At 39.1% G+C, this 16,259-nt stretch overlaps 1 protein-coding gene across 1 annotated transcript in view; it reads left to right on the forward strand.

Moving 5' to 3' along the window:
* The window catches only part of LOC100313635 (histidine decarboxylase), a 38,974-nt gene that overhangs the window by 20,128 nt on the left and 2,587 nt on the right, over nt 1-16,259 (forward strand). Inside the window, exons 2-13 of the mRNA NM_001168096.1 lie at nt 629-801; nt 1,646-1,759; nt 5,440-5,491; nt 5,701-5,771; nt 6,063-6,206; nt 11,966-12,109; nt 12,971-13,037; nt 13,585-13,747; nt 14,086-14,156; nt 14,845-14,864; nt 15,159-15,257; nt 16,059-16,160. Of these exons, the coding sequence (NP_001161568.1) occupies nt 629-801; nt 1,646-1,759; nt 5,440-5,491; nt 5,701-5,771; nt 6,063-6,206; nt 11,966-12,109; nt 12,971-13,037; nt 13,585-13,747; nt 14,086-14,156; nt 14,845-14,864; nt 15,159-15,257; nt 16,059-16,160 (1,220 nt within the window). The remainder of the gene's footprint in view (nt 1-628; nt 802-1,645; nt 1,760-5,439; nt 5,492-5,700; nt 5,772-6,062; nt 6,207-11,965; nt 12,110-12,970; nt 13,038-13,584; nt 13,748-14,085; nt 14,157-14,844; nt 14,865-15,158; nt 15,258-16,058; nt 16,161-16,259) is intronic.

Raw genomic sequence — 16,259 nt, forward strand, 5'->3', positions numbered from 1 at the left:
AAATTAGATCGAATTCGTCGTTTTTGTGTGGAAAAATCCCTTGCATGCGAACACCTAATTACACGAAGAACATAGAACACATTCTCGGCTGTTGTTGAAACCGAAATCGTCATATAACTCAGGAACCAATCAGCGACGGTCTTACAGTTAGATATCATGGACAATTGAATCCATTCGTTTGCATTGGTTGGTTCTTACAGTGCGTCATGTTTTGTATGGGTCAGATGCGACGTGTACAACGCATTTTTTGTTTTCACTAGAAATTCGAAACCGTTTTAATATTTTTAACTGTAGATTTCTTCGCTATGATTACGTATAACCAATCAATTACAGGGATGGTAATTTGCATATACACATGTAAATAGTCAATGCTGTTTTCAAGACATAGCTCTCAAGTCGGTCTTAAAATTAGAAACTTCAGGTTAATCACATGACATTGATTCAATATTTTCACCTCATGCGGTTACATAAAGTTTACTAAAATAATGTACTGGGCATACCGTTGTAAATAATGACCTCGGTGACTGACCTGTTATCTATTTCACATGGCGTATACCATTCGCCTCAGCCTCAGCCCAGGCCGATACAACACAAATACATTAAATCAAAATCATTTGGTTTGCTTCAGGTAAAGAAATGGTGGACTATATAGCAGACTATCTTCAAACCATCAGGTTACGTAACGTCTTCCCTGACGTCCAGCCTGGATATATGCAAGATCTGATTCCCCAGGAAGCACCTATAGACGGGGAAAACTGGGAAGATATATTCAAAGACATTGAAAGAGTGATAATGCCAGGGGTATGTCTGTCTATATTATTTTTCCGGAATTTGATTATGGCCGCTGATACTGATTATGGCCGCTGATGCGAGTAACAGCCTGAATAAGATATATACTTGACTGTGTCTTTGAATGAGACAGATATTGGAGATTATATTTCGTTATTATTGACTGGATCAGGCGCTTTTCGGTTTTCTGGATATGAACTGAGCATACAGTCTTAACCTTTCCACCCTTAGACATTCTCAGCCAAATGTCGCTGCACTTGTTTTTATATTCTTTAATATTTCTGGAAATGAACTGTAATTTTGGAGCCATCAGACAAAATTTGAGTCAATTTTCAGTTTTTACTAAAAAAAATGTCCCAATCTTCTGTAGGAAAGGGCAGACTATAAACGGAACTATTTTGTGAATTTGTAATAAAAAGAGGGAACTGGTGGTGAAAAGGTTAATTAACTCACTATAAGTGCCAATTTGCCACCTTTGTCAGTTCACACTGCTCTAAAGCACCGGACTAAATTAATTATTCGAAATTCATCACCATCGTAATGAAACGTGAGGTAAATTAATTAATTTATGTGGACGCCCGTTGAGTTACTGGTATTCTTGTAATGCGCCTCGGCAACATACGAGTTTATATATCGGATTACACTCGTCACCTGCCTCGACATCACGAGAGTGTATATATTGAATTAACTCTTCCCATTGCTTCAAGATATCTCGCTCAATCTTCAGTGAATTTGTCCTTAGATGACCACGTGATTAAAAGGAACGTATCATAATTTCCGGATGATCGTTTAGTTTGATTTTGCCATTTTATTTACGAGTTTGCTTTTAACAAAGCCATGTTCTTTTTCCTGACAGATAACTCACTGGCAAAGCCCTCATATGCACGCCTATTTTCCTGCTCTGAATTCCTGTCCGTCGTTGCTAGGCGACATGCTAGCGGACGCCATTGGTTGCCTGGGATTTACCTGGGTAAGTAAAGGTTTCCATAGCAGCGCAATTTGCCTTATTGATAATACACATTCACCGTTATTCATAATTTTGTGTAATTTTTCTCAAAATATCTCCTCGCCGGAAGTCTCAAATATATCTCCATTTTTAAGTTCTAACGCATTGGGGAAATGTCATTTAGGTGAATATACAACCGGAAGTAGTTTATTCACAAGTGGTGAATGTCATAGAAATTCATCTAAATTACTGCCACCGGAGGCTAACAAATATATATATTTGTGTTGCTTGACAGCAAAGACGGTATCCGTTAGCAGGCATGACGCGAATCAAAGTGCCCATTCATTGCGAATTAGTGACCTTTTACGTTGCCCACGTATTTATAAATACTACTGAGAATTAATGCCCGGAGAAATCATCCCTCCTAACAATTGCCGATGATTCCTACATAGCTACTTTCAGAAAGAAAAAAAAACACCTACATTTATAAAAGTCGTAGTTCATTTCAAAACATCGTTGACCCAATAACACAATATATTATATATTATTTTACATCTGTCGCCGTAACGCCATAAGTTACAGCGTGCCGTAATTTTGCGGTATTTTACGGGGTATTTTCATACTACCATATTAGGAAATGCAAATACCAAATATTTAATGATTACGCGCGTAAGCGTCCTCTAATAATAAAAACAAACAAGACTGCCACCAGAGTTTGACTGAACTCCACACAAAGAAGTTCGCTGATTCTGTTCTAAACATTTCGGATTTCGGCATTCCCATGGGGTATCCTTGGAAAGAAAAGATGTAATATAATAAGGTTATTACGAGAATAGCTCAAAGTATGCACTCAGACAGTACGCCGCGCATCCAGATACTCCAGCTGTACTGTCTTCGTGCATACTTTAAGGTATTCTCGTAATAACCTCATATTATTACATATGTACTGCAGTTTATTTGGTTCTTCCCTTAAATCAAAACCCATATGCAAATGAGATCTGGGAGCAAACACAGTAGTCCTTTCAGAAGTACCGTTTTTCGAAATATAGCAGAAATCACAGTCACTCTACTAGGACTGTGCAGAAATAAACAATATTTATAGAAGTACGATGATTTTCTTTTGGGATACATGAATATATTTGCCGAGTGAAATGAAATTTGATGGTACTTTTAGGCAGTCACTTATTTTGACTAAAACTAATTTGCATATCACCCATGCAATAATGTTTTTGGTATTTTCTGGGTCGATATGGCAACCGAACTATTTTTATTTTGTAAACGCATTTTCGTCTGCTTTTTTTATCCGGTTCAAATCGTCCCATGTACCATCGCTAAGAGAATATAGTTCTGAAATTAACTTATGGGCATAAATAAGCTGACTACGATCATGAAGTCAATGACGAAAGCAGCGGACATAACTGGAAAACTGAGTAACCGCGGCGCACGTAAAACCTGCGTTCAACGTCTCCTTGACGCTGGTGCATCTACTGGTGATGCGATGTATCCTGCTTCACTCGTGAAAGTACGGCCGCGGGATACACCGCATCACTCGTGAAAATAACTTCCATACGCAACGAAAGCCACGGGGAGGGTGTAGGGCTCAGTCTCATTATGTTATGCCTTGTTTTAATTCAATGTGACGAATTTCCAAAATGTATTTTATAAATAATAAGTATATTGTTGATAAATTCCAGTCCATTGTTTCAATATTGTGTACCGGTACCACCTACCAGTGCGAACATGTATATTTTGATCAATGTTTGTGACATTTCGGAGACTTCTTTTTTGGAAGATTGTTCAGAGACGCAATCTTATTTTCATTTCCAGGTTTTTTTATGGAAGACCATAAAATAATGAAAGTAAAAAGAGGATGGCGTTTGACCTGTGACGACAATTAACATATTTAAATGTAACGAAAACATAGTTACACGTAATAGAAAACATGTATTGAAAAACTAGTAACATGGCGACCTAGTAAGTGTTACAAAAACGTGCAACAAAACCATAGTAACATGTAACAACTTCCTTGTAACATGCAACAAAAACGTGTAACGAAACAAACGATTACAATATGGCTGATATTTTCCGAATCAGAATCTCGCGAGACGAATATGTTTTATCGTGACATTGTTAGCTGAAATTATTAAAAAAATAATACGTTAAAGCGGCGTAGTCGTCACCTGTGCATGCTGCAACCGGCTATAGCTTCAAGTTGTCGATGTTTATAAGCAAGCGTCCAACCATTAGCCTTTGCGATTTAGCGTGCGTTGTTATCGTCGCTTGGGACTCAATTCCCGTGCACCCCTCGCCGCTTTAATCCAAATATGATCATTATAGAGCGACGTTGGTAAGGCTCGTGATTTACACGTCTCTGCGACACACAAGCGTGAAACCACGCGCTACAACGTAAAGGTGTGTTTTTTGGTTTGGAATTTCTAAAAAGCTTGCAATTGACATCGATTGTATCAATTACAATTCGCTATAGAAACCTCATTATTGATTCTGACTCAATCGGTTACTTGAAGCCTACTTTCGAAGTTTGTCCGCGGGAAAGGGTGCGTTTGTCTAGCTTATTACACTTAGACGCGCCAGTATTCGAGTGACTTATAGAGTGGTTTCTTGTTTCGTGTCGTGACGTTAGTTTCAGTTCAATACACATGGCGACCGATATGAGTGGATTTTGCGTCACGAGGGAAACATCGAATGACGTCATTCTTTCATTAAATTCAGTATCATCATCCTTCTCAGAAAGCATTAAGAAATCGACAAACTGAATATTATATTAAAATGTTTTTTTTTTCAATTAATTTCAAAACAAAATTGTTGATTTTAGGTTTCGACTTTAAAGATAGGTGGATTATTTATCGTATGTAGCTTGGCATTGTTTCATGTGCTGGTTAAGGCTGTCCTCGAACAAATTTACGGCAAGCAGAATTCCTCTAACACAAAAAATATCTTTTAGATAGTTTTCGACTACAACGTGTCGCAGTATCTAGCGCCAATAGCAGTACCTCAGGATACGGGCCGCATCCTTGTTAGACTCAATGTGAACCTACTTTACATTGTACCTGATTGGTTATGTGACCCTAACATTTTACCATCTGACCAATCAGAGGACAGCTTATTTATTGACAGTCCTGTTTCTAAAATGGCGACAGACGTATTTATAAGCATTGCAGTGTGGGTTGAAATTGTCGTTATCGTCTGCGCAATTTGACCAAATTTGACTTTGTTTTACGTGCCGAATGACGCTGTATTACAACACTTCTATTTTTGGTAATAAATCGTAATTTTAGTGTTCTCTTAGTACTATGTATTTTACTTATATGCTGATTTAACAAATACATGTTACATGTACGTCACCGGGTCGGAACGAAAGTGTGGCAAAACCGGTTGTTCGTATCTTGTTTTCATGTTGACATGTTTTGAATAACTGGAGGAAACAAAGAACGGTTTCGTGAAGAGAGGTTGCTATATATCCTGATACGGGGACGAGGCTTGAACGACACATATTTGGAAATCTGTTATTTTTGGCGTAATGTGGTACAAAGTAGTGGCGCCGTTTGTTTCAAAATTAATTGATTTGAATATAGAAATATATTGCCACAATATTGACAATATCACTGAATTTCATTTTAATTAGTATGAGATAAATGTTTTGTTGTTTCGGAGTCATTATTGATTTACATATTTTTCATATACAGGCTTCCAGTCCCGCGTGCACAGAATTAGAAGTCATAGTGATGGACTGGTTAGGTGAGCAGACGACATTATGAATCATTATTTTGTTGGGACCTAGGGGGTCTATCAAGTGGTAGTATGGCTGCCTTTTCACTATCAGCTGACACGAAACTTATAACAACGTGTCCAAGAATATATTCTCGGCTATTTTCGAGGCCGACCTAACCCTGTAACAACACACTAGAATTTATATTATGCTAACCATATCACCAATCCCCTTACAGCCAAAGCGATTGGTTTACCGGCATGTTTCCTTCATAACTCACCAGGCAGCCGAGGTGGCGGCGTTCTGCAGGTTAGTAGTTGTCTGTCAACAAGTCACACCTTCTCACCGTCGCGTAATGAAAATGTACATTCGCATAATGATAGTCATTTTATCCAATCAGAGAGCAGCTTGTTTGTAAACATATTTTTCCGACGAATCAAATTCTGCCTTATATATGTAAGCTTCGATTCAATTGACTCCTGCCGGACTATAATTTTCTGTTGGAAGATCTCGTGCTAGTTGTTGTAAATAACCTAGGCATGCACATACACATGTACTATTATACAGTAAACATATACACTTTTATTACACATGTTACAGGGCACTGCCAGTGAAGCTACTCTTATCGCCATGTTGGCAGCTAGAACAGACGCCATTGCTAGAATCAAGGAGGATTGTGGGAACCCTCAAGAATTTGACGAGGGCGCTGTTATATCACGACTGGTGGTATACTGCTCTGACCAGGTACAACTCTATCAATGTATAACGCTTCTTAGGCCAGTCAATAACCAAGTCGTGTTCATCGGATATTTCTTGAAGTTATTCTGTCATAAAGTTCAAAGCGAAAAGCAAAAAAAATACAAACATTGAGGTAGACGACCATCGGTAGTGAACAATGGCTAAAAATGAATAAGGTTAGGAAGACAACTGGGAATTCTCGGTCAGAGGTCTCAGCATTTGCGAGAATCTTCTAACCCGTCAACATTTTTTTTTGGCCTAATCTAAAAATAATCCAGATTGCCAGCGGATCCCATGAACACAGAATTGTTTATATGTTTGGCCTTTGGTCAGAATATGTTGTTTCTGAATGTTAAATGTACATGTAGTTAAAATATCTTTTGTGTTTCTTCGTTTTGTGAGCAAAAAATAATACTAGTACTGAACAGTGTACAGGAAAAACACGAATGTTAGTGTTACAAATGTTGCGCTTACGTTCTCGAACATTTGTATTGAGAATGTATAGATTGTTACACAACATGCAAACTAATTTCATTTCATTCGCTATGAGTGTGTACTTTGATATCGTACTTTCCATTGACCAGAACTGTTAAATCGGGGAGAGGATAAATTCATTTCCCAAAGTGTGGGTAGCCTTGACACGGTGTACATAGATATATATATAATAGCGTAGAATGGATAAACAGGAAAACAAATGTTTTAACGCGTGAATCGCAGGCGCGTGCGTGGGTGGTACGAATACTCAGACCTGTGCCAGGGTAACGTGTTCTAGTTCAGAAATTCGCGCAATGTGTAAATCGCACGGAGCAGACGTGAATTCAACAGCACGCGCGCAAAGAATCGACACATACGTATGAATGACGTGGGAATGTAATCACAAAACGTGTGTAGTTTATTGTTTATACGTGAAAGAGATTGATTCGACGAATTACCAAATTTGAAATGTCGTCTGACAGTAAAGCTAACGACAACACGTATAACACTTTCAGCGCCATATTTTTTTCCCGCAAAAATGTTTATGCATATTTTTCCCCTATTACTATGTATTCTTTTATAATTTTGGACGTAATGTAGATAATTTCATATTTGCTGCAGGTCTTGATTACATTTTGCCACAAGTCTGGATTTTAAGAATTCGAGATTCGGATTTAACTAAAAATGTACATTCTGTTTAATACCATGTACAGTGTGAAACAACACACTGGAATTTAGTGGAAATTGGGTCCTCAAACCACAACCCCTCTATCAAAAGGACTGTGTCCTTACTATATACGTTAGTACTTTGAAGTCGCCACGCAATCGCGTTTGAATTTCACGAAAATAAACAACTTAGGAGTGTTGTATACGTCGCGTGGGACCCATGTCTATAGCACTGCGGGAACTGGTTTCAACCAGTCTTTACTAGTCAGAAGCGAACATAGCCCAACTGTATCAGGTAGAGACGCCAATGTTTTGAGAGTAGATTTTTTTTTCCTTTGCGCTACTGTAACAATCCTCGGGCGGAGCTACGTCACAGACGTTCTACGTTGCTAAGACGCGCACCACTATGCATGCATTTCTATGGGCTCTGTGCGCGCTGCTGTGGAACGCCGGTCGAGCCGGTGAAAATTCGAGAAAACAACACAAACTCAACTTTGAAGTAATCCTGAACAGCCATATTGATATATGTCACACATGTAGAGGGCTAATCTTGTTACACTGTTCAGGGGAGTCTCCACAACCAAGCCCAAAGTACAGTTCCCTGAGAGTTTTCGGGGTTTGTTTACACTAGTGATGGTTGCCAGGCGGTGGAAATGCCCGGATGTCCGCCCGAGAATAGCCACGCGACTTAAGTCTTGACACTAATATTGGCTTAACCTCACCCTGTAAAATGGCGATTGTTTCAATCCGAGAATCTTCAGATTTCCGCTTTTATTGGCATTCACGCCACGCTCTTACTGTGACACTAACTGGAGTGACGTGTGTGACCCTGCAGTGACGTCATCATTCTGGTGAGGGATTTTGTAAAGCCGGTCTCATGAGAACGAGGTTGTGTTCTCGACATCTTTTCGCATTTTGATATGTTGAATTATTTATCAACTGGATTCACTCTCTGTTGACTTCGATATAGATCAACCAGATAGCGTACAAGTTTTGAATACGTCACGTGGGTTGGTATTCACTGACCAAATCACAGGAAATTAGGATAGATCGAATTGCGTAAAACCATATTGTTTCCATGAATTTTCCACATATGGAATTCTATGTATAGCACCAATTCTACTTGGACGCTGAATTGCTTTATGACGTCATAATCGCGCGACACAAAGAAGTTAGCATTGAGAACAAACGATTTGACACACCTACGTAACTGGAACAAATGTTTAAAACGTAAAAAAAAAACCAGATTAATCATCGTCAAATCATCGTAGGTCGTCAGCTCACATCAGGAAAAGCATGATCACATACCGGAAACAGCGCCGTAGCTAACGGAAATGACGGATTAAACGAATCACCTACTTCTGAATTGGCTTTTAGAGGATTTGTGGACGTGATCTCCATGTGTATGCAATTGGTCGCATGGGAGACACCGTTGACATCTCGTTCGAATTGAAAGCATCGTTAGCCAATTGCGTCATTGCATGAATTACAATACTGAGTCATCATTGGTTTAGAAACCTGAAACAAGTGCACGTGACATGCGTATTGCATCAGATCAACGCGACCCTCTCAACTTAGCTGTGAATATTTTATTGTTGGTATCAATTCGGGAAAAAGCCTCCTTTCTTTTCGTATTAGATAGGCTATGAACTAAGTCGACTTGAAGAGACTATGCGGATATATTTTTGAAATATGCCTTCCTTATAAGTCGCTCGTTCCACGAAAATCTCGTCCAGAGCGAGAGTATGCGACTATTTTTTTGCCCGCGGACAGTGTTACATCTCCAACGTTGTCGTATTTACTGTCCCCTTGTAAACCATTACATTTGGAACAGAATACTTGTGCATTAATTTAAAGTTGAAGTCGAATATGTTCGATATGTAGTTATGCTTAAGTAACCCGGTTACTTTATTCAATTTAATTGAACGTGTTGTGCCCACTAAATCTGAAAGATATGTTCGGTTAACGCAAGGGAAGAGCTGCCCATTCAAAGTTATAAAGTCATTAGATCATACAATAAATGACTAACTTTATAAACTACTAGAACCTTTGCGTTCTATGACTGTTAGACGCGGAGAATCGAATCCGTTCCAGCAAGAAATTGTATTGAAATATTCACCAGAAAACAAGATGAACGGAGATGTTAGGAAAAGGGTGGTGGTCGCTGCGCGCGGCGTACGCGAATTTCATGTAAGCAAACATGTATTCTACACGCGTTGTATGCGTCGCTATGAGTCCCATATCGAACAGAACGCGGCGCGACGACCGCCGTCCTTCAATAATTATTTCCCAATTATATACGTTAACACATAGGAAGGGTTGCAGTTATCGCCAATGTTTTAGCATAGGAGAAAATTAACTGAACGAATCGTGTTTTACTTTTTCCATGTGTACGCAGAGACTTCTGTTCCAGTTTTACACACACAGTGTAAAATGTATCAATCCGCGGAGTCATGTAGGCAACCAGTAATTCTCTCTATTTTGAAAGCGGCTTTTTGCAAAAGATGGCACGTTTGTATTTAAAACTTTTTTTTTTTATTCCATATGCTATCAGAATAAACAATCATTCGATTTGTGATTAACATTTTAGCGGGAAACGGCAAGTTTTGAAATGGCGGACTAATATATTTAAAGGGAGTAGTCAGCTGAGTCAACTTCCAAATAAGGCTAATTTCGCTGGAGTTGAATCGGTTTAATTTTTTGGACTTTCAACATCTGTGATGGCGCTGTTTACAGAAAGAGTTTATTTTGCCCCTCACGTCTAATTCTAACTCCAACCCTCAACCCAAGCCTCGTAAGTCAATTGCACATACCCTCTAGTATACATAACTATAGATGTATAGATACAGGAGATGGCATATACTATTCAATTGGAGAGCGTTGGAGGGTACGGATAGGGCTAATGTAGTGTTGGAGTTCGTGTACAATACTAACTTTTTCCGTAATTACTATTTGTTTTCATTGAACAAAAAGAACATTTAAAAAAAAACAAATATTGGCTATAGGAACATTTTCACACTGTCGTCTGCGAAGGATGATTATTGTACGACACCTGTGTTCGAAAAAACAACAACTTAATATTCCAACATATTCTTCTAGATTAACTATGACTGCACGCTATAATCTTCGCATCAATATTTATGTTTCGCTCGTCACTTCGTGATACTCATACATTTGTAGTCAAACACGTCAAAATAGCAAATCTCCAAGACAGTTGATAAACTATCTTACGTGGACAGACTGAGAACAAGTTGTAGCTTAGAACAAATGCAGTACGTATCTGCTGCGCATTCTCGAGGACGAAGCTACGTCACAGAACTAACCACGTTGCTAAGACGCGCACCACTGTACCACGCGAGCTGCTGTGGAACGCCGGTCGGTGAAAACAGCACAAACTCAGTTATGAAACAGTCCTGAATAATCAAATTGTTGAAGTAATCGTGTTACACTGTTCAGGGGAGTCTCAACAACTATCACAAAGTACATTTTTTAGAGAGTTTTCGACCGTTGTTATCGCCGGTCGTGGTTGCTAGGCGGCGAAAATGCCCGGATGTTTTCTCTCAAGAATATGCTTATGTCACAGAAAGTATGTTCGATACACTTCGACGTTTGTGATGTACGTATCGAGGGTTTGTAGATTTTCATGACACGACTGGTTGAAATAATCATATAATTTGCATAAATTAATATTCATGAGCAAAGAAAAACTCGTCTTTACGGAAAAAGTTTGCCAAAATTCTTTCAGATAGCTATCATGGCAGTCCTAAATTGACTGATTCTATTGATACGAGCTAACAAAAAAAATAATCGAAAAACTGATGTAATAGTGTTTTTTAGACATGTTTTTAATCAGAGTCCAGCAAACTGCTGAAAGTAACATTCGGTGTATTCTTTAACGTGATCACAGTAAGTTACAAAAATGGCGACTTTGACTTTTGCGCAGATCAACAAATACAAACTGAGACGTTACCAAGCTGTAATTAGGTGATTTTTAAGATGATTAGAAGGTATCGAAGGAGTCACAGGCGGTAAATAATGCAAGCCGCGCACTGGATTGTGGGAAAATCAACGTGTATCAACTAAAATCGCCATTCCGACGACCTGGAAGTCAGTTTCACGATACCCATTTCCAATCCGACGCATGGCAGAGATTATTATACGTGTGTGCATTCTGTATTTCATACATACAAACATTTTCTTACACTAAAACAAAAAACAAAAACACACACACACACAAAAAAACGCATTCCCAAAGTTATTTGCACCCGGGCCGAAATGACCTAACACTGCTGCTACAGTAAACCACGTGGCAAAATATTGACCACACTGGCACATTAACGGCGATTCTGATGGTCTCGTACGCACGGAATCAACTTCAAATAAGTACGCGTCGCCGTACACATGATACACCTAATGTACACCCAAGGACGTGTACATTTTGCATTTGAGCGTCCCCGTAGTCAGTAATGGTTATATCACCCATATTTCCTGAGTAGATATATAATTGGTATACCACAGACAGGACCACTCAATATCTCCACGTACACAGAGTCAATGCTAAGGTCGAGCGCCTCTGGGAACTTAAAGTTATTAACATCCAAATTCAATGTCATTTTCACTTTCAGGCACATTCCTCAGTGGAGAAAGCTTGTTTAATTGCCATGGTCAAAATACACACTATTCCCAGTGATGCTAATTTAAGCTTGAGAGGCGATGCGCTACAAAAAGCCATCGACGAAGACAAACAGAAAGGATTGGTACCCTTCTATGTAAGTTACCCACAATGCAATACGGTCACGTGACGTAAAACCGTCCCAGATTTCATTGAAGTACGATTATACTATTCTAGTAATTACAGTTGTTGAAGTTTCATTTTTCCCGCTTCACAGGACTTAGTTTGCGGAAATGATTATCTTGGTGACTTCATAAACTGAAAAGAAATACAGATACATTTTTTTTAAATATTTGGCTTCGACGTTGCTCGTTAGTATGTTATGATTTTCAAGAACTGCGATGTCGATTTTGCAGCAAGCTAACATCACAGTTGTGTTTGTTTGTTTGTAATATTAAATTTCGGCTTAAAGGCAGGTGTTTAGAAAAAACGTCGGCATGTTCATTTAATAAATGGTATGTACCAAAAATTATATGCGCATGTGGATTTAATCAGTTAAACATTTCATCAAACTTCATGATACAACTAACCAGCGACATTTATTTTCTTCAATCCTTTGCTTTCTTTGTATTCGAAAAACAAGTACGTACGGTCACAGTAACAAAAAAATCGCATTTTGTTTATTAGAGCGCAGCGGTAGCATGCACATAACGTACACTAACCACGTGCCTTCGACATCTCGCGAGATTTGAAAAGCAATTCCCGTGTTTTGCAACGCTCCATCTGAGCAGGTCGAAGGTCACGTGGTTGTGTCAATACTAATGTAGTGCGATGCGTCGGGTAGATGGATCGCATGAATCCTTAGCGATTCCCCGGATGTATTACCTTGTTTTCCTTGGGACTTCGGCGGAAACTGTGTATTTTAAAACATCGATAGTAATCGCATGGCGTCCTGGGAGCGAATATTCAACAATCTGTCAATGCTTATCTGTGTATTTATTCTTTCATTTGTTAACAGCTCTGTGCAACTCTGGGGACCACTGGCGCCTGCGCATTCGATGACATGGCCGAACTCGGTCCAATTTGTAAGTCTATGCGTATACTAGTAGTATCAGTGTGCCGCGATTATGTAAATAAATTAGCGAAGTGGATGAGTGACGTCACCAATACTTGACATTCTGTTTTTGTGAACAAATCCACAGCAATACTAAAGTGCAGTCTACATATTTTGACGTCACACACTTTTTTAATACATTTACATATTCTAAGCTGTATGTCATGTTTTATTGCATGTCGGGATACCTCCGGCGCTTACAATAATAAAAGTTGAAAAGTGTGACAATGCCAGATTCCTATAAATCGCGCCCTCTAGTGACGGAGCGCTTCTGTGGAGTCAAAATGGCGTATGTGGGTGAAGGCATTGTCGGTCAAATCGACAACCTCGATTGGTTGTTTAGTCGTCTGTCGTCTAGAATATAGTAACATCTCTCTTACGCCACAGAAGAGCTTTGTCATCTAGCTGTCACAAGAAAGTAGTAAACAGAAAAATAATATTACTTACCAAATCAAATCCGAACCAGAGCTTACAAATCTCGAGAAACATATAGTCACGTGGGTATTATGTCATTTCAGGCGAGAAAGAGAAGATCTGGATGCATATTGACGCAGCGTATGCTGGGACGGCTTTCCTCTGTCCCGAGTATCGCGGTTATCTGAAAGGCGTCGAGTACGCTGGATCATTTGCATTCAACCCCAGCAAGTGGCTGATGGTACACTTCGATTGTACCGCTATGTGGTAAGTAAACAAATGTAACACAGATGTAAGACTATCGTTTATTGGCTGATCAACGCATGAAGTTGACCGGTAATCCAACCACGGAGCTCGTTTCGTGCTTGTCGGTCTACGAGAAACAGTTGAGCCATTACTGCATATGTACAATTGATGAGCCTCCCCCACTCAACAAGTCTCACAATAATCAGTGAATTTGAGTGAAATGAAGGTAGCCATGACGATACCGGTGGAGTTGACATGGAGCTCATGGGTCAAAACAGGTGGAAGTACACATTACCAGTTTTACCATAGACGAATTGGCGTATAACTAATATAATTACTCCTTTCCCCCCACAATGCAGGGTGAAAAATAGTGCTTCCCTTCACCGTACGTTTAACGTGAACCCACTGTACCTAAAACACGATAAAACAGGTAAGTAGAATAGTCATGCCAAACAGAGCGCCTACAGAAAATTGATTCATGGATCACATGACTGGAAATTACGGCGCAGTAGTTCACACCATCACGTCACTGTACGTAGCTCGGTGCATGGTAGTCGGCTAGTAAAATGGCGGCAGTCAGCGTCGCGCTGCGCATGTGCGACATTTGTGTTGATAAACATTGATTTTCACACAATCCAATGCGCTCTTCTAATGAAAGATTACATTAATTACCACCGACTGTTGCGCAGATCAAACTAAGACTTGGTAACGTCTTAGTTTGATCTGCGCAACAGTCAAAGTCGCCATCTTTGTTTATATGAGACTCGTATATCTCGAGCATGCGTGGTTCGACGACAACCACCCTTTAACATTACCAGGAGTCTTTTGGTGTGAACCTTCCTTTGTATAGCATGTAAACTAGAACATGAGAATATAGATGGAAATTACATTAAATAGGTGGGAAATAAATCGTTTCGCCATACAATCACAACCGGAAGTTGTGAACTTGTGTTGCGGTGACCCATTTAAGAAAGTGAACTTCATAAATACTGGAACAAAAACAAAACATCAAAAATAGAGAGCAAATTAGACGGGCTTGTTTCTGTCTCTGTTCGTTAACATATATTTTGCATATCACGATTTACTAATTTGTTTTTGTTTTGTTTCTCTCATTTCAGGCCTCGCAATTGATTACATGGTAAGTAAATATTTACTGTGCGTGTTTCGTATTATATCAATTCACTACCATATTTGGTGTTACATCAATCCACTACCATATTTGGTGTTACATCAATCCACTGCCATATTTGGTGTTACATCAATCCACTGCCATATTTTGTGTTACATCAACTTACTTCCATATTTGGTGTTACATCAAATCACTACTATATTTGGTGTTACATCAGTTCACTGCCATATTTGGTGTTACATCAATTCACTGCCATATTTGACATTACACAAACTTACTACCATATTTGGTGTTATTTTACAGCATTGGCAGATACCACTTAGCAGACGATTCAGAGCGTTGAAATTGTGGTTCGTTATCAGATCGTTTGGAATCAAAGGTCTTCAAAGTCACGTGCGCAAGGTAGGTCAATAAATAATGTTCTCAAATTTCCCACAATGCACAATGGCTTTCATAAAAACAAAATGCGATTAAGTGGCTGTTTTAGTGACACAACTATTTGCACAACTGACCTCCAAAACATATTTATAAATAAGAATTAAATATATTTTTTAAGAAGCTGAAAAAATACTACTTCACACATGCAGGGCTTTCATTTGAAGATAACACCTAACGTCAGCCATCATTTCTTTTGCATGCCGCTTGCAGCGTGCTGATTGGTGGACCAGTCCGCTTTGTTTATTGGCTGCCCATTTGTTGTCTGTCTGTCCATTCAATTTGCTGATTGGGTGTTCCCCTCAACACTAATCTTGGTAGACTCTATTCAGTTAGTATGTATATAAGACCGCCCGCTTTGGCGATTCCAAATTTCACCATTTTGCATGTTGCCCGTAACTCGAAGTTCGGGTTATTGTTAATTAAACTTTGTGTTACTAAATGTTGACGTTTAACAACACTAACAATTTATTTCTGTTATTATTTTGGCCTGGTTCGATAAAAGTGAGCGTGGTTTCTGAAATATGGGCGTGGTCATTTTTGTAACTCTGTGTTTTCGTAACTCGTAATTCAGCAGTTCATAATTACATCAAGTTCACGTGCTACTTGAACAATAGAATGACGTAAACCAATTACACACACGCATGCGCACAGAACCCAGTCAAGTGCGCTATCACAGCTAAATCCAGGACCATATTCACCACGTTTTAAAAATACTAGTACAAGCCTTTCTCTAAAAATCATATACCAAAATATTGCTTTACATAGGGTATACGCTTGGCAAAGTTGTTTGAAGGATTGGTGAGACGTGAACCAGGATTCGAGGTAGCAGCAGAGAGAATTCTGGGATTAGTGGTCTTCAGATTAAACGTAAGAGAATTACTTCGATATATTCTTAAAATTGATGCATATGACGTCATATCATTTTATGTCGATAGAGATAAAGAAGTGACTGTCACATCCGCAGTA

The sequence above is a fragment of the Saccoglossus kowalevskii genome, chromosome 20 (assembly GCF_978046115.1).
Source record: "Saccoglossus kowalevskii chromosome 20, keSacKowa6.1, whole genome shotgun sequence".
In the NCBI taxonomy this organism is placed as follows: Eukaryota; Metazoa; Hemichordata; class Enteropneusta; family Harrimaniidae; genus Saccoglossus; species Saccoglossus kowalevskii.